The sequence below is a fragment of the Lissotriton helveticus genome, chromosome 11, assembly GCF_964261635.1.
Source record: "Lissotriton helveticus chromosome 11, aLisHel1.1, whole genome shotgun sequence".
Lineage (NCBI taxonomy): Eukaryota > Metazoa > Chordata > Amphibia > Caudata > Salamandridae > Lissotriton > Lissotriton helveticus.
The window spans coordinates 984,151,242-984,176,621 of NC_136072.1; the positions used below are offsets into that span (position 1 = coordinate 984,151,242).

Consider the following 25,380-nt stretch of genomic DNA (forward strand, 5'->3'; position numbering starts at 1 on the left):
TTGGCATACAATAAACCAAAGAACCTACTAACAGAGTTTATCTCGTCTATTTCTTTATTTAAGACACCACAGAATGTATATGGATCAACCTGGGTTTGTAGCTGTAGCAAAACTGAATGTTGCTAAAATGTGGGGTGCCCAAAAGGCACAGCAATTGGAGGACTTGAAATGCGATAGGGACTGGTATATATGTTGGCTGAGAGGGTGATATATGAAGGCCCGGGTTGCCCCCAAAAGTAGGCAAACTTTTGGGGACATTGGAATGAGTATGGAAGTAACATATGTGATAACCTAGCCCCCATCTCTTTTGGTGACCGGACATGATGCTCAGCTGTACATTAAAAACATTGACACTGATCTAGGTCTGCTCCTTCACCAGCTAGAAATTTCAGACTGCAGTCTGATGTTAAAATAAATAAACTTTGTCTATTTCTCCACAAAATGGAGCAAACCGCACTCTAATATTACTCCAGTGAGCTCCCAGTTCATTCTGATACATTGGGGTCCAGATATACTATGTAGACGTGGACATCCTGGAGGGCAACCTGGGAAAACCACTGTCATCCTAAACAAAACACCATTCAAATGCTGGAAGAAATTACCACTAGTCTTAGTAGGAAGGCTATCAAACGTGAAATTGATCACACTAGCCAACCCTTTATATTACTTTGTAAATCTACCTCTTGAAATCCCAATACGTGTCTTCAAATCATTGAACACAATATTACTGGTCCAAATAAAAGGCAGGAGGAGAAAAAGAATTGTTCTGCGTAAACTATTACTTTCAGTGAAAAATGGAGGCCATGGTGCACCCAACCATAAAAACGATTGCATATTACATATAGGCACAGTTCCAAAGAGTGGCGAGGTGGCTGATACAAAATGCATAAACGCTGCGACTCACAGTCGATGACAACACTGATGATGCACATGTGCAATAGGCCACAAACCTACTCAAGGCTGCTAGAGATAGCTAGATACTGCTGGAAAAGATGTTTCATGCACCCACAATGGCGACGCCGCATACTTCTCTGACGCAACCCTCTGATCCACTCCCGTGCACGCATCCCAAATTCCTCTTACTGAAAACAACAGTGAATGCAGTGGCTTGGCAAGGCACGGACATACACATTTTAGGGAACTGGTTCGGAGGGAATAAGCTGTTAACGTCTTATGCACGTTGGCCACAGCAGGATACTCCTAGTGGGAAATTTTTTGAAAAACTGAGCCCCCGCCATTTGTATTAATCAAATGTGGAAAAATGAGGATGCAGAGCCAAGTGTCTATAATACGCTGCACTTAATACTAATACTAGCAAAGGCCCACAAGCGATTACTACACTATACAGTCATATTATGGAACAAACCATTAAAGATATAATTGGTTTGAGGAAGAAGTGGGAAAGAGCTACAAATAGGCAGTTGATCCAATGCACAGTAGACAAAGGCAATTTAATTTCCCTCTATAAACATAAGATTTAATGTCATCCAGCTTAACATACTACACGTCGTACGTAACTCTACATAGACTCCATAAAACAAATCCAGAAGCTCAATATACATGCACAAGAGGCACACAAGATGACGCTTACTTAATGCATATGTTCCGCCAGCATTAAATAGTTATTAGAAGACAGTAACAGACCTTACAATCACTTGTCACTTGCAGGTCTGGTTCAAATGTGTTGTGTACCCAGCATTTATAAGAGGGCCAACAAAGCAAAAGGAGAAAATTGCTTTGCAGATTTGTTTTTCTTGATGGCCAAAAGGGAGATCGTAATTACATGGAAAGCAACGCAAGCCCTTCAACTATAGATAAGGCAGGGAGAACTGTCCTTATGGGCCGAGGCTGAGAACTACATAGTAGCACTGCTACTGAAACAATTGGAGGGCTACACAAGTACTAGAATGTCGGATGAGATACACTGAAAAACACATCCGTTGATAAACCTTCTTGAACAGGACAGTACAAAAGGGGGTGGTGATGGTCGGAGCATCTGAACCAATCAAACACTCACACCCAGTCAAAAGATCTGGGTTTGATCCATCACTGTTCTTTAGCCCACTCTGCCACCCCAGTTCAGACATGGCTATATGCAAATCAGTCTGACCCTGTGCCTCATGGGAACAGTCCAGCCCGAACTGCCAAGCCATGCCTTCCCTGGACCGGAAACAAGCTTCCGAGGACCGGTTTCTGGCATTCCAGCCGCCTTCAGCCCGGCTTGCGTGAATCCAGTGGCAAAGTGAGCAAGGGACTCACGTCTGAGCATACCCTGCCACACTTATGGCAGCCAAAGCGGTACAAAAGGGGGTGGTGATGGACTTCTTGAACAGGAGTCATACTAATTCCACTGGAAACATCACATCTTTAACTGATATTGAGACCCCTACTCTAGAGGGCAGAATATCTGCAAATGTCAGGAATGTGATCAATATAATTGTACGGCAAAAGATATCTGAGATACCCAAGTTAAGTCTCTAGAAGACAAAGATGGCCACTTTATTCCTGGGCTATTACGCCACAAGTAGTCACTCTCGGGTAAATGATAACCCCCACTACATCTGAGATTGCCAACCACTGTGTCAGGGATGACTACAATAAAGTCAAGAGTGCATACAATACCTCAAGAATGATCACCTGATGCTAGAGCAACCATTACGCCATTGATGGCCACCATTAGGCAATCACTATGTAAAGCATGACCACAACTGCCTCCCTTCCTGACATCAAGTATTTATTTATTTCGTTCTCACATTCACACACAGACAGGCAGACATACTAAAAATAACCTCGCCCCCACACTACTTGACCACAGTCAATGCTCTCATCCTGCATTACTATTAGTCAATTCGGTCTCCGTAGTAGTTGATGAGTCTGTAAAGACCCAAACTGAGTCACATTGTATTGCCCTGTGCCTCCCCTTGGCTTAGCTGACAAGAGTTGCAGGCTACAGGAATCTTTGCTTCATGAGCCCAGGAGTAGCCTCATAACCAGCAGCACCCAGAACCAATGAGACAGAGTAAGAACAGGGAGAGGGCAGAGGTAGGTGAAGGTTACATTGGTTGCTGGGCACTCACATTCCACATCTTTTGAGTCTCTCTGAGGCAGAGGTACTCAGAGAAAAAGAAAGATCTGTAATCAAAACGAAGCTTCTGTCACAGTTCAGAGCAAGACTTTTTCTTGCAGAGTCCTGGAAAACATGACAATTTTTTTTTTTTGTGTTCAAATCGTTTTTATTGAGCAAGAAAGGAGAAAGGAAAATAAGGTACAACAATAATACATACAGACATGGATCCATGGCGCAATAAAAATAAGAATAAAAATATGCGTCCACATAGCACGTATAGAACAGATGTCATATCAATGGCTGGAGTACGTATAGTTGGACTGACATTGAGAACACATTGTTATACACGGTAGAAGCCGTCTTAAAGCATAGCATCGTTCTCTAATATGAAGACTATAACAGCTAAGACATCATCATAAGTGGCAATAAATCGAGCCTACGTGGGCTAAAAGAAAAAAGAAAACAATTGACATACATTGTATTTCTACTAAATGCGTTCTTTAGTTAATAACATAAGGGTATACAAGATAACTCTATACCATTTACCTAATACCATATCTACCAGTTTGTTCTACCTTTAGTAAGTTGCAATAGTACCCGTGTCTCACAATTCAGTATAGGGGGGCTTTGTCAGATATACATACTGTATAGGTATCATCCTAAGGTGGATCAAACGAGAAAGAGGAAGCGTCAAGAGCATTCAACAATTTTTTGTTGGATACACGCCATGGGGAAGAGTGCAAGGCAGTATTATCAGTCCCCCTAATGCATGACACCCACTCTTTCCACATTCTGAACGAAACCTCCGTGGCACTTTTCCATTTGCACAAGACAACTTTGCACGCTAGTGTAAGTAGTAGATCAAGTAATTTTCGATCGTGTTCTCTTGTTAGCGATGGGTCAATGGCACCCAGTAGTACATAGATAAACTCCCTCTTAATCTTGAATATGTGTTCAACGCAATCAAAGATGTTGGACCAGTATTTTTGTAGTAAAGGGCAGTGGAAGAGCATGTGTGGTAGATCCCCTTCAGCTAGGGTACAATTCCAGCATGTGGGGCTGTCTCTTAGGTTCAGCTTGAATAGTTTTTTGGGGGTCCAGAAGACCCTGTTGAGTAGCATGTATTTGGTTTGGGAGAGGATCGGGGACGCCTTATGTGTAAGAGCCGAAGCATGAATTTTATCCCAATCAAGGTCTATGCCCTGTTATTTGGTTCCTCTTCCCACTTCACCTCGTTTCGTCTTTGGGCTTTGCCTAGCGTTGGTAAAAGCATTTTGTAGACTTTCGAAACCAAGTGACCTGTATTCTGGAGGCGTGGGAGTAGTGATTTCAACCAAGGATCTAGGGGTGTAAATGAGCGTGTGGATAAGACCGTTTTCAATTTTGAGAATGCATAAAAGTCTATTGGCTGAAGGCAATGTTTAGCCTGGATTGTGAAGTATGGTAATGGCAGTTGACCATCATATAGGTCCGAGACCATGTTGATGCCCTTTGTTGACCAATGTTCCCAAAAGGGGGATGCCCCGTTAATCCGGATATTTGGGTTGTGCCATAGGGATGAGGAGGTCGTCTTTTTTACCTGGAGGCCAGTTTTATGGGTTTGGTCTAGTCTGAGGAGTGCTCTCCTAGTGTTAAGCATAATATACTTGGAGTGTGTAAGGTGTGACAGGTCCATGGTAAGTATCGCTGGGAGAGGGGCTTTGCCTATGATGGAGCTCTCTATTTCAATCCATAGTGGTATATAACTTGAGCCTTTATTAAACCAGTATGCCCCTTGTTTGCATAAAAAAGCAGTTTGATAGTTCCTAAAGTTGGGTAGCCCCAGGCCGCCTTTTACCTTAGCTAGTTGTTGCTTTTTCATTGATACCCTGGGCTTCTTCCCTTGCCATAGGAATGTACTGAATAATTTGTTTATTTTTTGTAGAAAATCTTCTGAAAAAGTCATTGGGAGCATGCTTGCCAAGTAATTAATTAAGGGAGTGACCATCATTTTCAGTGTTTCCGCTCTTCCCCACCATGATAAGTATTTTGGAGACCACCCTTCTAGGAGTTTGTTTATTTTCTTTAAGAGTTGCTCTTCGTTAATTTTTAGAGTCGTAATTAGATCTTTTTCAAAATCTAAGCCCAAGTACTTGAAACTCTTAGGTTGCCAGGTGAGCCCTGAATTACCTAATATGTCTTTTCTCCCCATGTTATTCAATAGTTTAACCTCAGTCTTATCTTTATTTAAGGAGTAACCAGACACGTCGGAGAATTCCTCTATGGTGGATAGCAAGGCAGGTATTGCTTCTTCTGCTTGCTCAGTTAGAACTAAAACATCATCCGCATAAGCTGTAAGTTTTATAATGCAGTCGTCAAAAGGAATCCCTGGGATGTTATCATTGTTGCGGATTTGATATAGGAAGGGCTCGATCGCCAATAGGAATAAAGAATGGGATAAGGGGCACCCTTGCCTAGTCCCTTGTTGTAATTTAAACGGTGAGGAGAAAGCCCCTCCCGCTCTTACCCTCGCCGTAGGACAAGCATATAATGACATGACCATTTTAGTGAAAAAAGGACCTAATTCAAACTTGTGCAAGACAGCCTCCAGATACGTCCAGTCCACTTTATCGAATGCTTTCTCTGCATCGAGTGTTACTGCTGTAGTAGGCGTGGATAGAAATTTTGCCTTCTCGATAACATGCGCCAGGATTCTAGTGTTATCGCTTGATAACCTATTTTTCAGAAAGCCCCTTGTGAGGGGTGAATTAGGGTTGGAAGGACTTTCTGTATGCGTTGTGCCAATATTGAAGCCCGAAGCTTACAGTCTAGGTTGATTAGCGAGATGGGTCTATAATTCTTTGGAAGTTTAGAGTCTTTACCTTCTTTTGGTATGACGGCTATAACCGCTTCGGCTAGTGTCCCTTTCACCTCTCCGGTCTCGCCAATTTCGTGGAACATATTTAATATTGGTGACGTAAGTGTTGGGAGAAACACTTATAAAATTTTGCTGTGAACCCGTCAGGGCCGGGAGCCTTCCCACATTTAAGTGATTTGATCGCACTTGAGACCTCCGACTCTGATATCGGCTTATTACGTTTCTCATGTTCTGTCGTGGTAAGTTTTGGCAGATCACATTTGCTGAGATAGCTTCCTACCCTTTCCTTCTCCACATTTTTTTTTGGCATACAGTTTCTCATAGAATTCTTTGAACAGTTCCGCGATTCTAAGGGGGTCTGAATTGCGTACTCCTTTGTCGTCCATCAAGGAGTTGATTATGTTTTTTTGTATTTTGAATTTAAGGTATGCAGCTAAACCCTTCCCTGCCTTATTTGTTTCGCAGATTTTAAACCGTTTTCTTCTATCCAACCAGACTCCTGCTCTCTCACTTATTAGTTTATTATAGGCATACTTCTGGTTCGTTAAATTGTTAAGCGTTTCAGCAGATCTATTTTTCAGATACTCGTTTTGGAGTTTTAAGATGTCTTTTTCTAATTTTAACAGAGCAGCATTATGGTTCTTATTCACCGCGGACGTTATCTTGATTATGAGGCCTCTTATGGTACTCTTTAGGGCTTCCCATCTAATGGAGTCAGTCGTATCACCCTTTTTATTGATTGTCAAGTATTCTTTAATGGCGGTTTCTATGGTGTCTTTGTGTTTCTCATCGTGTAGGATGACGTCATTAAGGCGCCACATTGATTGACGGAGTATTGGTTTTACGTTCATTATAGTGAGTGAGATGCATGAGTGGTCTGACACGACCCTTGGCTCAATGCTTGTGTCCTCGATCCTAGCTACAGCATTTTTGGTGATGAATAAATAATCGATTCGGGAGAATGAATCATGTGGGGGGGAGTAAAAGGAATAATCCCTGCCATCGGTGTTTTGTAGCCGCCATGTATCTATCATGTTAAATCTGCTGCAGAGTCTAGTAAACTCTTTATGGGCTTTGTTGGAGCGGAAGTTACATTTAGAGTCCCTGTCTAGGGTAGGGTCTAACGGGAGGTTAAAATCGCCAGCAAGGATATGGACCGCCGTGTCCGGAATAGTGTCCAATTGGTTTGTTAATTCTGACCAGAAGGAGGGTTCGTGTGAGTTAGGGGCATATACGTTTGTGATATAAAACTCCGTATCATCTTTAATCAATTTTGCCGTAACCCATCTACCTTTGGAGTCCATTGAGGAAGAAACTATGTCCACGTTGGCCTTTTTTGCTATTAGTATTACCACAACATTTTTCTTAGCTATGGCTTCAGATCCCACAATTTCCGTATAGAATTTATTCCGTAGGGTATGGAAGTGTTTTTCCTCTAATTTCGATTCCTGCAGTAAGGCTATGTCTCCCTTCTGCCTGCGCAGGTAGTCTAGAATTTTCTGCCATTTAATAGGCTGGTTCAGGCCCTTCACATTTAAAGAGAGTATTTTAGGATTACCTATTCTCGTCGTCCCTATAGGTGTGTCAATGGAGGATGCCATCATGTGTCAGAGATAGACCGTCTAGAAGAACAGATTGAACCTATGTGTTGACAATCCCCTGTAACTATTGATCCCCAGAGTAAGAGTAAGGCAATGATCATGATTATTGCTGATGAGACCACACCGCCAACGATTATGTGAGACACTCTGAACTGTAGTGGTAGGCGTACTCTTTGTGGATTAAGCAACTGTAATATAGCGTGAGCACTGGTATTAGTGTAGGCAGGAACGATAGCTGGTTCCATAAACAAAATAGAAAGCATAGTAGAAAACATAAAAGAAAGCAGAACAAAACACCCATTCCCAATCCCTGACCCCGGACTTCCCCCCCAACTTCCACCCTCTCCCTCATCCCTCCCGTCCCACCCCAATTGTAGAAAAAGAACATGGCGACTCGGGAACGACCACGAGACCGCCTCCAAGCAATTATACAGATCAAATACGGTTTAGGAACTGCAAATACATTTCTGAACATGAATGTAGAACAAATAGAGATCCTTATGGAACCTCTTTAAAATAATATCATTTGTATCTTGTAGTATTTTTGTCAATTACACACAGACGGACCACCTGAAGCAACCCATTAACCTGAAGCGACCCATTAACATGCCAGGTACGTCCGCTTCAGCCTGTAGTCGTACCCGACCCTTACAAGGCTGGTATTGTGCATGTAGATTTAGGAGCATTACGAATTTAAAAGAGTGTTGAACCTAGTAGTTAGTAGAAACCAAACATAACGTGATCACAGTTGCTTGAAGGTGCATTAACACATCGCTATTAATAGGCATCAGCATATAGTGACCAAAATTATAGCATCATAACACACAAGACGGAGTCAACTGTCAATGGGATTCACGCATTTGATCTCAATCAGCTGGTGACCGGGTCACATGAGAACAGCACAGAATCAATGTTGAAGGTACTATGAGATTTTGGTAGCGGGTAGTCACTTGTAGCCAGATGCAGTCGCACCCACCAGCTCCGGTGAGTTAACCTCCATACAGCCGTCCTCCTGATTATGTACTAAGCGTCTGAGTTTTTGTGGATCGGAGAAAACATGGGTTACACCTTGGATTGTCACTTTAAATTTCGCTGGGCCTATGAACCCATATTGGTGACCCAGTGATTTTAGTTGTGGTCTCAGCGCAAGAAATGCTTTCCTGATGTCCATAGTCTCTTTACTGTAATCCTGTGATATATATATTGTAACCTTTCCACAAAACATGGTTATGTTTGCGGACAAATGCGAGAATTTGTTGGAACCTCAGTGGTTTACATATTATCGCTCTTGGGCCCTTCTGATTTTTCGTTATTCTTCCAGGAACTCTATGAGCCCTGTCGAACTCCAATGGTTGAGCGAAGGTGAGGTTCGTGGCCTGTGTGAACCATTGCTCGAGGAAGGTTATGCAAGAACCTTGGGAGTCTTCTGAATTCTCTGGAATACCAGAAATTCTCAGGTTCCCCCTCCTATTTCTATCCTCCAACTCCGCCATTTTCCTTGAGAAGTGGTCAGAGCTCAAGGTGAGATTTTTAATAGCTCCGCAGGTTTTGTGTTCAGAGTCTTCCAACTTGCTTATCCTATTCTCAGTCTCTGTCAACCTAGAGTTAATATCTCTGATGTCTTGCCTGACCGCAACTACTTCCTCTTTAGTGGATTTGGCCAGATCTTTAACTTCCTCCAATCTGCTTAGAATAATTTCCATGGCTTCACTAAAATCTTTTTTCCCTTTAAATGGTGAAACCGGAGTTGGTGGATCTGCCTTCAGACGCTTAGAAGTTTTCCCACTTTCTTTATCTCCCATTTTGAGGACAGGTGATGGGGTGATGCTTAATCTTGAGTCGCTCTTGTGAGCTATTGGCCACAATTCCACCAGTGTTTATCCAGTGTTTTCAGTGTTAAACAGGGTTTGTGTGCGCCTTAATTGCTCGTGAATAACCCTTCAGTGTGTGGAAATTTAGTTCGTGTACTGAACATTATCTACGCCATCTTGCAGACTCACGTATGAGAATACACGACAGCCATTTTAGGTACCATGGTCTCCCTGTTCACGATCGCCCGTCAGCACATTTCCCTGACCATGCAAGCCTTCCCCGCGCACCCTGGCTGCCCCCGCGCTCACATGCACAAGCCATGAAACCCCCCATGACTCTGTCTCAGGGAATTACACCCCGCGCCTGACCAACACCTCCTTCCCGTCCATGAATACCCCTCTGTGGATAAACCCTTCCACCACGCTCGATTGTCCACACCAGTCCTTTCCGTCCATGAATACCCCTCCTTTGATGTCCCCTTCCTCTGAGCCTGAACGTCAGCACTGACTGCTGGTCATCCTTTAGCCCGAAGATACAGTTTATTGCCCATTACCGTACGCCCTCGCCTCTCCTGAAAGAGGCCACTATTGATCATGACATCCCCGCCCCCGGAGATTCGATCAGGCGCACACATTCCAAAGAGATCGGCAGAACACTCAGCTGCGTGATAGCCCCTCCCAATCATATGAGGGGAAAGGGTCTCTACTGTTGTCATGTGTTGGAAGGGGTTGGAACTGGGGGGTGTCGGAGATATCGTTCTGATGTCATTCTCATGCTCTACAATGTCCCTGTTGTAATAAAGGGCGTTCACATGTCTTAAACCAGTGTATAAAAGACCAGGTCTCAGAGAGGTTGAGAGAGCACCTCGAGACGATACCTCGTTGTCCGATCTGATGTGTTCTACTCCGTCGGAATAAAACTTGTTTCCTGTCTTCCAGTCTCCAGCGCCTGCCTCTTTATTTAGTAACTTCGTATGGTATTAGAGGCGTTCCACGCCGGGCAAATTTAACTTAGGAAACAACTTCTGAAATCGCCTGACCATTGTAAATTGATCTTTATCAATTGGCGTCCCAAACGCGGGGCCCATCAGCGACACGTGGATCCAGTGGGAGAGGTCCCGACGACAGAGTGAACGACTGCAACGATCGGAAGAGCTCCTGTCCGATAGACCCTCGTCTGACAGCCGATCATCTGAACTTCACTGATTCCGAGCAGACCTCTCCCGAGTGATCTACGGTCCTGACTGGGAACCACCAGGAGTGCCGCGATAGCAACAGAGAATAGAGGACGATCGGGCGCTGGAAGCGGAAGACGAGAAACTGTCCATGCGGTCCGGGTAAGGTCGTGACACACGACAAATTGCGAAATTGATTGATTGTTTGAAAATACTACTATTACTTATTGACCGTTTCTGAGAAATTCTCTATTTGCAAACAAACACAGAATCGCCATACTCTGTTTAGTCTTTGCAGATAGTGAAGGGTAGGCAACGCAAAACTTTAACACGTCGTGCCTATTCTTTTTTTCTCCCCATTGATTGATTGATTGAATCGAGCATTGAATTGTTCGAAGTTGGTTCTCTTAAGGATCTTCTCTGTCTACAAACGGGGAAGAATAGGAATATTCTCTCTCCCTTTGCCGATAGTGAAGGGTAGGTAACGCAAAACTTTAACACGTCGTACCTATTCCACTCCTTCATTGATTGATTGTTTGCCCAAACATTGACTGTTTTGGGAATTGGTTCTTTCTGGAGGTATTCCCTGTTTGCAAATAGCGTAGAATAGAATATTCTGTCCAGTCTTTGCAAATAGTGAAAAGATAGGTAGTGCAGGCTTTTGCCCCCCATTGTAATCCGTCATGCCTATCTTCTCCCCATTGGCTCATAGTTGGGTCAACCCGGACCGCTTATTAGAGATGAACCATCCAGCTCCACTGGAGGGCACCCCTAATAAGGACATGTTTACTAAACAAGGACTAGTCGCTATAGCTTATAGTAAGTTATGGCATAAATATACAAAAAGGGATCCTAAAAACCAGTGGCCACTGATAGGTTCTTTTGATGAAAATAAAATAAAAACACTAGAAGCAGCTGTAAAAATAAATAAGGTAACGCCCACTATGCTTGTTAGTATTGGCATGTGGCGCAAAGAAGCAGACCATCGCAAAAAAAAAGGAAGAAGCAAAAACAGTGAAAGAATTACGCAAAGCAGCCCGTCTGGCTGCAAAAGAACTAGATGAAGAAATAAGAAGAAGAGAGGAAATTAAACAAACGCAAGAACCAGGACTGACAGGTCAATGCCCTGTCAGGACCACCTCTGCGCTCTACCCGGAGATTCCCTCCAAACAGCGGGCAAATGACGAGTTACTGCTCGGTCCTCCAATTATCTACATGCCTCCTCCATATGCTCCCTGCCAACCTCTAGCACAACACTCACCAGTTCAAAGTGCAGGCATGGGTGACCATAGCGCTAGTGCCCCGGCTCTTACGGCCTTCGCACCAGCCGCGTTGGTAACAACAGCAGATGAGCATGAGACCAACAGGCATCTAACAGCTAGACCAAACAGGTTGAGCAAAGATGAGCGGGATGGAATCGACCAAATAGCAAAAACCCTGGTAGAACGAAAAGAGAGCGAAGAATATACGATGAATATGCACAACTCGCATGCCGGTAGTCACAGACGGCATTTTATTTTACGGTTCAGCTACCACACCCTGAACGCGTATGAGGATAGGTACCAGACTAAGGGTCCTGCTAAAGTGACGGCTCTATATAGAAGGGTCGATGTCGGAGATGGGGCTGAAAGCGATGTGACGGACCTCTTCATGCAAACGCTTGAGGTCTTCCGCCACCTCGCGGAACAGAAACCAGAAGTCAAGATCACAGTCCCTGAGACGATTGGGCCCTCATTAGAAGCAGCCAACACCATGATGCCTATCAGAGAAGCCGCCCCCTATTGGGTTCCCCCAAGAGGTATGGGAACGAACGATGATATCAACCATGTAGATGCCAAAGGGAGGGTTGTGTACAACTGGGTTTACCTACCATGGGATCGGCAAGATATTTTAACTTTTAGACAAACCCTGCCCGATTTAAGAAAGAACCCTACAGCATTTTATACTGAATTAGGCACAGCCTTGGGCTCAACCATAATGACTCTAGCGGACATGGATTTGTTTTTCGGGTTGTGTCTGCCGGCTGATGTGTGGAAGCAAATCCGGAGAGCCGACCACACAGATCTGTTCGGACACACCTGGACAAAACTCGATGAACTAGATAGGCAGCGAGAGCCCGGAAAGAAACCTGTAAAAGACATATTGGAACTCCCCGACATAATAGTGCAGAAGCTAAAAACGTTGATCCCAGAAAAGAAGGTAGACTGGTCGATAGTCACAGCCTGCCGCCAGAAACCTCAAGAGGACGTATCAGAATACTTCTCACGATTTGAAACAGTGTTCTCAGACTACAGTGGCCAAGACATGACCACCGCAACCGGACAACACCTATTCGTGCAGAACTACGTAAAGGGGCTATCGCAAGAGGTCTCCCAAAAGTTACAGACTAGCGAAAGTAGTTGGGGAGCCTCTAAACCTACAGCTATCCTTCAGATGGCTCAGTATTACGAACACCAAAAGAACGAGAACGAAAGGGCAACTGAGAAAAAGGAAAAGGACCTAAAGGAACGAGTAATGATTGCACAACTACAGGGAGTGACCACAGAGAGGGAACGGTATAGGGGAAATTACCAGTCAAATACCCCTAGGAATTCGACCCCTAGAGACCGCAACCCCACCCCTGGCGCTCCACGAACCGACCTTGATGAGAACCAATGTGCATTTTGTAAAGAATTTGGACATTGGAAGTCTCAATGCCTAGCCCTTCGGGAACTGATTAAAAATAAGGAGACAAGGGACATGGCAAATGGCCCCAAAACTGGAGGGCAGGGACGAGGACAGACCCACGACACCACCAATGACCGATCTGGTAAATCAAACACATTTGACCGCCCCCGACAGAATCAGTACCAGCAGTCCGATGGCAACAATGCTCACGACTCTGCATAGGACTGCCAGGGGCAAGGGAGGGATCCAGTCGAGCTCTGTGTTGACCAGCAAGGTCCTTATGTCACTGCTAAGGTCCTGGGTACAAAGTCTCCATTTTTGGTAGACACTGGAGCGACACGTAGTGTGTTATCAAAACAACTGATTCCAAGGGCGCCCTTGTCTGGCTCGCACATTACCTCGATAGGTTTCGATGGGACGCCCTCCACTAATCCCCTGTCGGTACCTATCTCCTTTGACCTAGGAAACAATCCCACTGACACGACGTTTCTGCTCTCCTCCAACTCCCCTGACGCTATTATGGGTATTGATTTACTGAAACATTTCCGAGCTACTATTAGGTGTTCCCCGGAAGGAGTCCGAGTCAACCTGTACGACAACCCGAACTTGACCGGACCCTACCCCGCACGACATATGTGCACTTTAACAGATGTTGACCTATCCTTGCTCGATTCGCTACCCCTGCACCTATGGGCCAGAAACGACTCGGATGTGGGACGAATGATGATCGATCCTGTACACATAACTGTTCGACCAGATGCAATACTCCCGAAACTCCCACAGTATCGGATATCGCCCGAAGGCGAGAAGGCGTTGGTAGCGATTATTCAGTCCTTGGTAGATGCAGGAGTGGTAGAGGACGTGGTTAGTAATGTCTGCAATAGTCCAATCCTACCCATTGTTAAGAAGCAAGGTGAGGGGGATGAGAAAGCGTACCGCTTCATCATCGACCTGCGAGAAGTCAACAAAGTGGTGGTGCCACAGTACCCCGTAGTCTCAGACATCGCCACCATTCTGACTCTCGTCCCGTCCACTGCCACCACCTTCACCGTTATAGATCTTAAAAATTCATTTTTCTCTATCCCCATCCATCCAGACAGCCGTTATCTCTTCGGTTTCACTTTAAAAAACCGTTCATACCGATTTTGTAGAGCTCCCCAGGGCTACACTGAAAGTCCCAGCATTTACAGCCAGGCCCTAAAAAGGCAGCTGGACGCCGTCCAGCTACCAGATGGAGTGGTGTTGATCCAATATGTCGATGATATCCTTTTGGCGGCCGACACCACTCCACTTGCAATCACAGCCACTATCCAACTCTTGCACTTTCTCGCGGAGAATGGCCACAAAGTCTCCAAAAAGAAACTGCAGTTCTGTCAGTCCCAAGTAACATACCTGGGTCATCTCCTGTCCAAAGAAGGGAGAAAACTTACGCCCGACCGAATCCAAACCATCCTAGACACCCCTATTCCAAAAACACAGAAGCAAGTCCGTTCATTAGTAGGCCTTACTTCTTTCTGCCGACAATGGCTACCAAATTTCAGTCTCATTATAAAACCCCTACTTTCCCTGTTGACCAAAGATGTTCCGTTCCCACTCCCGTGGACCCCTGAATGCCAAGCATCCTTTAAGGAGTTGCGGGATGCCCTTTGCTCGGCACCCGTTCTAGGAACACCAGATTACTCCAAGCCCTTCTCCCTCTACACTCACGAAAGGGAGGGATGCGCATTGTCTGTTCTGATTCAGCCCATCGGCGCCAAACAGCGCCCTTGTGCCTACTTTTCTGCCACTCTTGATCCAGTCGCCAGAGCTCTACCAGCCTGCCTTCGAGCAGTAGCCGCTGCTGCTGTCTCTATCCGACAGAGTGAGGGAATTGTACTTTCGAACTCCCTCACAGTATTAGTACCTCATGCAGTTGACACGCTTTTGAATCAGACAAAGACTCAACACCTGACTAGTGCACGACTGACAGGATACGAATTGACTTTGCTTGCGCCCCACATCACCCTGAAGAGATGCACGACATTGAATCCTGCTACACTGTTACCCTTGCCTGAAAATGACCCCGATGTGCCCCCTATACACGACTGTGTGACCCTCACGGACGAACAGACTAGGAGTAGAGTTGACCTCCGAGACATTGCTTTCACAGACCCTGACGGAGAACTATGGGTAGATGGCTCTTGCATCAAACTCCCAGACGGCACCACTTCTGCTGCCTATGCGGTAACGACTGCTCGAACAGTAGTTGAAACAGCTTGCATCACACAACGATCCGCACAGGCAGCAGAACTAATTGCCCTCACACGAGCATGTATCATAGCAGCAGGAACCACGGCAAACATTTACACGGACAGCCAGTACGCCTTCGGGGTAGTTCATCATTTTGGGATCCTTTGGAGGGAAAGGGGATTCCTGACGTCCCATGGTACACCCATCCTTCACGGAGATTTAGTCTCCGCCCTGATTGAAGCAGTCCTTCTCCCCACACGATTAGCAGTGATCAAATGTCAGGCACACAAGAAGGTGACAGATTTAGTTGGACAGGGAAACGCACTAGCCGACATCAGTGCCCGAACCACAGCTGAGAATAGGGCCACGACACGCATGTATGTGACCAGGTCACAAGCAGAAAAATGGACCAACGCTAGGGAAACGATCAGGGATATCCAATCGGCCAACACACCACACGAACTGACTGAGTGGGCACGGGTGGGTCTAAGGGATGACGAAGGCTGCTGGCGGACAAAGGACACAAACAAATGGTTACTGCCTGATGCATACTTGATCCCCATACTGACAATGGCACATTCCCCTGCACACATAAGTTCTGCCCCCATGATCGAACTCATTTCCAAAGTCTGGCACAACGGCAAGATCCCCGACTCAGCCAAACGCCTAGTCCAACAGTGCCTTATCTGCTTACAACACAACCCCAGGAAAGGAACTGTAGTACCCCGGGGAGGGTTTGGGATCCCCGACCACCCCTTTGAGGTCCTCCAGATGGATTACATCCAATTAGAGAGGTGCCAAGGCTTGAAGTACGTATTAGTCATTGTATGTGCCTTCAGCAAATGGGTGGAAGCCTATCCGACCCGTGATAACACTGCCATGACTACTGCCAAAGTACTACTGAAGGAGTTTTTTCCCCGCTACGGCCTTTGTCGAATTTTATGGAGCGACAATGGCCCCCACTTCATAGCTGAAGTTATCCAACACATCCTGAAGGGGTTGGGGGTCAAACAAAGGTTCCATGCGGTCTTCCACCCCCAATCCGCTGGCCTGGTTGAACGACACAACGCTACACTGAAACTGAAACTGTCAAAAATAGTGGCCACCACAGGACTTAAGTGGCCAGATGCCCTTCCACTGGCATTGCTATCGATGCGCTCCACCCCCACTAAGCATCACTTGACCCCCTACGAGGTTGTGTTTGGACGGCCTATGAACCTGCTGTCAGATTATTTGTACAAGTTAACTAAGACATTGTCTGTCATTCATCAACAGGTGCAGCAGGCCATCCCCGATACTTCCAGGGGTCCCGGTCACGATATCCAACCGGGTGACTATATCTTGATCCGGAACTTTCAACGAGCGAAGAGTCTGGAACCCCGGTGGACGGGCCCCTGGCAAGTACTGATCACCACTCGGACGGCTCTTCGAGTGGAGGGGAAAAAGAATTGGCTGCATGCGCACCACTGCAAGAAGATTTCCTCGACCCTGGCCACGACAGACAACGTCAGCACCCAGGAAGAGCTCCTGAACAAAGACCGACCGTCACTGAACTGCTATCCTGATACCAAGGCACTTGAACTTGCAAAACACTCTGATCCCACTGTGCCATCTCGAGAAGGGTATTTCCTGCGTCGAAAGGAGGGAGCTTCGGCTAAGTAGGCCACTGACTAAGTTAAAAATCTCAGAACGGTGACCCAAAGCAACCAAGGGTTACCTGGAGAGAAGCTAAACTAAGTCTGTGGTTCTGCCCACTACCGAGCACCTTGAAGATGAAGATGATGGAAGCGCCAGATAAGAAGATGATGGAAGCCCAGATAAGAAGACGTCGAAAGCAACAGGAAATACCCACTATAGGAATCCAAAAACTGACAATTTGCACAAATCAAAGACAATTGCTTTCTTCATTATCTCCCTGTTCTGCCTCCTCCTCATGACTTCCTTCTGGATCCTGGAGGAAAGCACGCCCGCTCACCAGATGTTGCCAACAACTGTCCAGCCAACAACCGTGAAAGAGCACCACCTGATCACCCTTTCACCTCAGCTTCGAGAAAGGCGTAGGGAATTCTGGAACAATTCCTTTGTACAACTGTTGCACCAGCACAACCTTGCTGCAAATGCCACAAACTGCTGGATCTGTGGGTTGCTCCCACATGCTACCGGACACTCCATCCCCTTTATTCCTTCACCTTTCTCAGTTCACGGCTCTTGCCTCGCCTGGTTGATCCTCATGCAAGAAAGCCACAACGACAATGCTGCTTCTGGTCAGACAGTGTCGCACTTCTACTATGGGTTCTGGCCGAACAACACAGGAAAGCCCTTTTGTCCCGCAATTTCAGGTTCAACCTTCCTTACGAACATCCCTGCCAACGAAAGGGTCGAAATGCAGGTGCTCCACAATCCAGCCAGATCCACCTTCTCCCACCTGCGGAAACAAACGGCTGCCACCCTGACTGCAGCCCTGTCTGTCATCAATGTCACAGGGCTCGTATGCCTCGAAGGACAAGGAACGCAGCTGGTGGGTCACAGCTCTTGCCGCATCACCAAAACATTGGCCTCAGCTAACACCCCCTCCTTTGTTGCTTCCCCGAATATGTACTTTGTTTGTGGCACCAAAGCTTACACGTGGCTCCCAAAAGGCTGGAAGGGTACGTGCTACATCGCCTTCATTCTTCCTCCCACGTATGTGGCTCCAGCCAACCACCACCGGCAAAAGCGCGCTGGAGATGTTGAACAAGCCGACTCCACCGGAGCACAGTTCCTAGATGCAGCAAAGGGACTTGTTCCTCTGTGGGGACCAATGGCAAATAGCCGCGCTATCCGACACCTGACTCAGGCATTAGAAACAACCATTAACATCACCGCTGGCGTCCTCGGCTGAGCTTCAGGCAGTCCGCCTGGTGGCTCTTCAAAACCGTCTTGTTCTAGATGTGGTTCTGGCCGACCGTGGAGGTGCATGCCGCATCATCGGCTCCAGCTGTTGCACCTACGTGCCAGATAACTCACCTTCAGTCTACAAAGCAATCGAACACCTCCACAGACTGTCCTCGGAGGTTCACCAGGAACAGGAAGGATGGTCGCTTGGAGGCTGGTTCTGGGACACTTTAAAGAACTGGGGATGGAGAGTGTTAACGTTTTTATTGATACCAATCATGATACTATGTGGGTGTTGTTTAGGTATTCAATGCTTACCATCTTTATGTGCACTCGTTTCCAACTGTATGTGTGCCCGAAGACTTTGAACTTTAAACCAGAGCACATGAGTCCCCTATACAAAATAGAAGTGCGTGGTCTCATGGGGATTGATCCGAACTGACAAGCTGGCGAGACATGTTAAAGGGAGGACTGTGGAAATTTAGTTCGTGTACTGAACATTATCTACGCCATCTTGCAGACTCACGTATGAGAATACACGACAGCCATTTTAGGTACCATGGTCTCCCTGTTCACGATCGCCCGTCAGCACATTTCCCTGACCATGCAAGCCTTCCCCGCGCACCCTGGCTGCCCCCGCGCTCACATGCACAAGCCATGAAACCCCCCATGACTCTGTCTCAGGGAATCACACCCCGCGCCTGACCAACACCTCCTTCCCGTCCATGAATACCCCTCTGTGGATAAACCCTTCCACCACGCTCGATTATCCACACCAGTCCTTTCCGTCCATGAATACCCCTCCTTTGATGTCCCCTTCCTCTGAGCCTGAACGTCAGCACTGACTGCTGGTCATCCTTTAGCCCGAAGATACAGTTTATTGCCCATTACCGTACGCCCTCGCCTCTCCTGAAAGAGGCCACTATTGATCATGACATCCCCGCCCCCGGAGATTCGATCAGGCGCACACATTCCAAAGAGATCGGCAGAACACTCAGCTGCGTGATAGCCCCTCCCAATCATATGAGGGGAAAGGGTCTCTACTGTTGTCATGTGTTGGAAGGGGTTGGAACTGGGGGGTGTCGGAGATATCGTTCTGATGTCATTCTCATGCTCTACAATGTCCCTGTTGTAATAAAGGACGTTCACATGTCTTAAACCAGTGTATAAAAGACCAGGTCTCAGAGAGGTTGAGAGAGCACCTCGAGACGATACCTCGTTGTCCGATCTGATGTGTTCTACTCCGTCGGAATAAAACTTGTTTCCTGTCTTCCAGTCTCCAGCGCCTGCCTCTTTATTTAGTAACTTCGTATGGTATTAGAGGCGTTCCACGCCGGGCAAATTTAACTTAGGAAACAACTTCTGAAATCGCCTGACCATTGTAAATTGATCTTTATCAAGTGCACGCTTTTATATTCCAATCAGGTCAGGCCAGGAGACTAAAATTGTATATTGTGTAGTAGTTAAGGGACTGGTGACCCCCGCTCATTCATGGGTTACGCTGCATTCGTGAGGTTTAGCCCAAGAGAACTGCTGCATATAATGTTAAAATGTCATCTGTGTGTGGCGCAATTACCTCCTCTCGGCAGTATATCTTTATCGCTTTAGAACAAGTCTATGACCATGTGCATCGTCTAGCCGACTTTCGTGTAAAGCTTCGTGAATGTTATAACATTGGCCGCCATTTTGTGAATAGGCAAATGAGGGATCTGCAGAGCCTCGTGTCAGTCCACTCCATGCATGGGGTCTTGTAGGCAGAGGTAACTTCCAGCAGACCCCGGTAGTTGACACAGATTCTAGCCCAAGTGACACTGAAATATAGCCTCCGCTATTTTGCTTCCTTACCTGCCCTTGTGGTGCTTGAAAGCCCGATATGGCTCAGTAAGCGGTGTTCAGATAAAGCTCTAGACATTCAATAGATACTGCCTCCGTTATCTCGCCTCTTAACCTGCCCTCGTGGTGTTGGAAAGCGCAGCATGGCTCAGAAGCGATGATCAAATTAAAGTTGCCACACTCAACAAATAATGTCTCCGTTGTATTCCCTTCTCTGCCCGGTCTTGTAGTGCCTGAAATGCGATGTGGCCCGGTAGCGGTGTTTATTTAGGATCGCTAGACCCAGGGAGCATTTGACTGGCTTTGCTGCTTGTGCTTGCCTGCTTTATGCCTCTAAGCTGGGTCACAGGAGCGGGGATGCTGGCTACTCACTCTGGGGAGAACAGTCGGGCCGCCATTTTGAAATAAGTTCTTCGCGCCTATAATCTCCTTCAAAAGTTTAAACGCCGCTGAGCATTTATTACTCACTGCCCATGACTGCATAGTGTGGTTGTGTCTCACATCCGTGTCTCCACCGTTGGTACAGTGGAGGGATCCGCCACGATCGGCATTCGCGTTGCTCCAGCCGCTCCAACAGCCGCGTTGCTCCAGCCGCCGCCGAGTTCCGTCTCTTCCCGCACTTGCAAGCGGTCGACACGAAAAGGGTCGTTTTCTCGCCCTTCCGAGATCGGAAATGGCTCAAACTTGCTCTGCAGATAGGGGGTACACTCCGACTCCTGAATCTCTTTTCAGGTTGGAGAATGCATCCGTATTGCAGCTCCCAGCATTAATATGCCATTTCTGCTTGGAGGAGTGAAAGATCACGCTGCCATTCTTCCCGGCGTGCAAGCCACGCCCCCGAAAACATGACAATTTTAAGTGGGTTTCTGCCCCCTCGGGTGAGCGCCTCCCTGCAAGTCATCATGGACTCCTTATTTACCTAATGCATTCGGGTTGTTGTAATCTTGATTTACCTCCCACTAATTGGACTAATAAAAATGTTATCAATGTTTTTTATGGGAAAAGCACAGGACTAAAATGTTCACTCTGTTGCAACTTCTGTAACCACTCCATGCCTCTCCAACACCCCACTCACACACATCTGGGGAAAAAGTCTACTTTTGTCTGAGTAGAGTGCTCAGCTGCACCATTTCTGCCACACTTTACATTAGCAGTGCAGTACACCTGCTTGCTGAAATGCCCTTCCTGCCTCTCTACTCAACTGGTACCCTGCTGGAAGAGCTGCTGCGAACACCGGCATACACATAAAATTTGACAATATGCCTACCTACAAAGAAACATGGCAAAGTTGGTGTAATAATTTATGTATTCATACCTTTCCTCTTTGTGACCACAAGGGCGGATCCAACTGTCCATGAGGAAGAAGACCGTTTTCCAGGCAAGACAGAAACTGAAGAAGATGTCCACCCCTTGGAAACCGAAGAGGAGGTCTCTGTATTCCATCTTGACTCACTAAAACTACTGTTCCACCACTGTCTACTATCATTAGAAAAAAACAGAAAAACATTAAGTGTTTTAAAAGGCTACACTTGAAAAAGGCATTCAGTTTTACAAATATTACTGACCGTTTTTTTCCTATATACATAATGTTGATAAATACATTAGCATTATAAACAGGCATATAGTAAAAACAAATAACATGATAGTCAGTGCACTCATATTATGTCAAAAGAATAATGAACTATTCAAGTGTTACTCTAGTTGTGTGCTACCCGGTGGGAGGCAGCCAGCCTCAAATACACAACTTTTTGTGAATTTTGTGAATAGTTGATTCTATTTATCACGCTGTGCACCTAGTATACTGGTGAACATTCACCTGCAGAGATTCATATAGTAAAAACAGCCACTTTGCAAATTCAAAGGTGACAAAGGCTTGGCCCTTTTCATGTAACAAGTTAGACTTTGTTTATATGTACAAGATACCTACCATCATCATCATCAAAATACTTGATTCCAGCGAGCCATAAAAGTTTGCATTAAATCAAATACATTACAATGTACAAGAATAAATAGCATGTTTAAATCATGTAAAGTACATAAGAATAAAAAGGCAACAATAGTAGGATAATTGACTCAGAATTTCTTTCAAATCTAAAAATGAGGGGAAAAAAGAACTTACCCGATCATTGCGTCTCTCCTTGCGTCGGGAAAGGAACAGGAAGCACCCAGGCTCCTACGACCAATCACAATGCTGCTATGCAGCATTGTGATTGATCTGAGCACTGTGGTTGTGCCCTCAGCCAGGGAATGGAAGTCTGGGCATGTTCTCCACCCAGGCTGTAATGCAGTCTGGGTGGAGAACATGCAAAGTGTGCATGAATGTTTGGCAGATCCAAAACAGCAGGCGAAACATTCATGCACACTTACAGAGTGTGCCCACCACTCCTCCCCCTGCTCTGAGAGCAAAGAAGCTCTGCCTGGCAAAGCTGCTGCACCAGGAACAAATAAAATGATAATAACGTGGAGTTATAATTTTATTTTTCTTTATTTCACTGCTAAAAAGCAGTGAGGCGATCCGCCTCCGCCTTAGCGGAAGAGCAGCCACCGGTTTTAAGGTGAAACCTACCTAGTCAACATAAATTTCTACCTCTCATTCAATATTATCTGCAAGTAAAGTGCGGGCTGTGCTGGAATTCTTGAAGGTGCTCCATCGACCTAGTGCATCTATTCGCCATCCAGGCTGAATGTACTTATTGGTAGAAGAGTGGAGAAGTGTGGCTCACTGGTTAGAGGAGGCAGACCTGGAAGCAGAGGTCAGCCCGGGACCAGGGTTCAATTCCCGGCTCGGCAGGGTCTTGAGTCCTAAAATGTCCATGGACTCGACAATTCTCGCTCCGGTGCCTACTCGATTCACGGGTTCACACTCTGCGACTCTGGGCAATAGCTTGCTTAATCTCCACAACGGCCCCTCGCGGTGGGATGCCTGGCTTTCACCTTGTGGATACCCTGCTGGGGTTATCTCACAGGGGAATACCAGGATGGGTTCCCTAAGCAAGCGCTTAGAGACCGCTTGGTGATTTGCGCTATATAAATTCCTGTACATTTAGAAGAGCTCTTTGACTCTGCCAGATGAGATATTAATAAGGCTGCCTGGGTTGGAAAAATGTGCTGGGGTGGCCAGCCTAGCAAATCTGACTTTGATAAATTTGACCCATGGGATATCTAAGCAGTTATTCAGAGTCATAATGCCAGCCAGTATCGTTCTACAGAGATGGGCCTCTTGGTTTTTTCCAAATTCTGAGCCAGAGTAAAAAAGCTGTAGTTTAATGTGATCTTCTAAAAGGCCCTGCCTGACTTCATCATGGCAGAAAGATACATAAGTAGATTGCTGCATCGCCAGCGACCTTCTTATAAACTTGCTTTCAATTATTTGGAGAGATGCAGTTAATATAGCCCCATACACCAGCACCTAAAGAAGCAACTGACAAACATTTACTTTTAAAAACACATAGCAGTTATTTTGCCCCAATCTTTTAGAAAATGTAAAAAGAGAGTCAATTGCTCTTTAAAATTGCAAAGCTCTAATATTCAATAAAAATCTTCAGTTGAAATCTACATCAACTGGCACTCCCAGGTACGTAAAATGAGGAGCTTTCCTAATTTCTTTAACCCCAAGCAGAGATTTGGGGCCACAATTCATTATACAAGATTTGGTGCGATTTGTCTTGAGTCCCAAATTGTCCATGAAACAATTAAAGCCATGAAACAAAGACTGTAGGCCATTGCTGTTCTCACTAGGAGGACCGCATCATCCACTTAAAGTAACACAGGGACTTGAATTAGCCCTCGGAATGTCTTTCCCTACTTTGTACACGTGATCTTCAAGGCCACAGATATAAATTTAAAAAAGGAATGGTGCCAATACACATCCTTGTCTATCCCCAGTTGCAGAGGGGAACTCTTCTGTTAAATACACATTCCTGCTGTATCAACTTCTAGCTGTGGTGTGCGTGTGGAGCCTACAGAGCAGGGTAATAATTGCACTATCAGTACACAATTGTGTCATTATTAATGATAGTTTAGATCCTTCCACCGTCTCAAAGGCACATGGTAAGTCCATAAAGGGTAGGTAGACACAGCCTTTTTTTTGCTTTTGTATATTTTTAACTACAAGAGATACATTCAGGGACTGTCCAATGGATCTTAGGCCCGGGCAAAACCCGAACTGGAGTTCCGAAAGCTCCTGGATCTCAGATCCCCGAAGTTCCAATTTAGCCAGGATTACCCTATCTCGGATCTTTATGGTGCTGTCTAGCAGGGAGATTGGATGGTAACAGTGGTGCTGACTTGTTCCCTGTTTTGAAGATAGTGAACGATGATAGGCTTCTGGCATGTCTTACCGAGGGGGGATACAATTGAACACCTTATGACATTGGTTATTTTTGGAGCCCAAAACTGCGAAGAGATTTAAAAAGATCTGCTGGAATTTTATCAGGTCCTAGGGCTTTCTCTGAGGGATTGCACTAAATAGCTAGGATGACATCTGACACCTCAATTGACCTACTCAAAGATATAGCTGCATTCAGATCACAAAGGGCTGCAAGATCTGCGACCATTTTAACAGTCTGGGTGTTTGGGCCAAATATTTTAGAAAAATTGTCTACCCAATCTTGGCTGACAACGGTCTCTACTTTAGGCATTTCATCTCCCATCAAGTTTGGGTAGTTATAGACCTGCCAAAAGGCTCGCGGGTCCGTCAGGGGGCTTGCGGTCCTTAGATCTTACCAGGCCTTCTCCCTCATTTCAATCTTCCTTTTCCGATCACTTCTTTGTAGGCTTTTCTAGCCATTGCTACTCCTGCCTGATCTTGTGGATGTTTGCTAAGAGTGAGCTTTAGAGATTTATGGGCCTTGGAGTAGACGCTGTTAAACTACCTAGGGTTGTTACTAGTTTTTGTGATGTTTTCTGTTAGTCTTGCTGCCATATAATTGTTTAGAGAGGTATAGGCCTGTATGACATTAGTCAGATTTGGGTAATCTTGCAGAACCATCTCAATTTGTACTTTATTATTTGCTAAAAGCGTTCTAAGAAAAAAGTCCTTTTCAATTTTCTCTCACTTAATATTCACACCCTTATTCTTACTATATTCTACCCTGTGAGGAATGCTTTAGGAGTGTTTCTACCCAGGTCTAAATGAAAAAACCATTGTTAGAAGGACGTGATCCCTTACACAGCTGTTCAAGACGTTACATCCTTTGAGAATCGGTAACCGCTCTTTGGAGAATAATGTGTGGTCAAGAATGGAATTTGAGCCTGACCCTACATA

General features: G+C 45.8%; 1 protein-coding gene across 2 annotated transcripts in view; it reads right to left on the bottom strand.

The window, feature by feature from the left end:
* Positions 1-25,380, bottom strand: part of SGSM1 (small G protein signaling modulator 1) — a 1,153,128-nt gene that overhangs the window by 421,709 nt on the left and 706,039 nt on the right. For both annotated transcript variants that reach the window (XM_078667338.1, XM_078667339.1), the window contains exon 11: positions 21,430-21,593. In XM_078667338.1, coding sequence (XP_078523464.1) covers positions 21,430-21,593 — 164 coding nt within the window. The remainder of the gene's footprint in view (positions 1-21,429; positions 21,594-25,380) is intronic.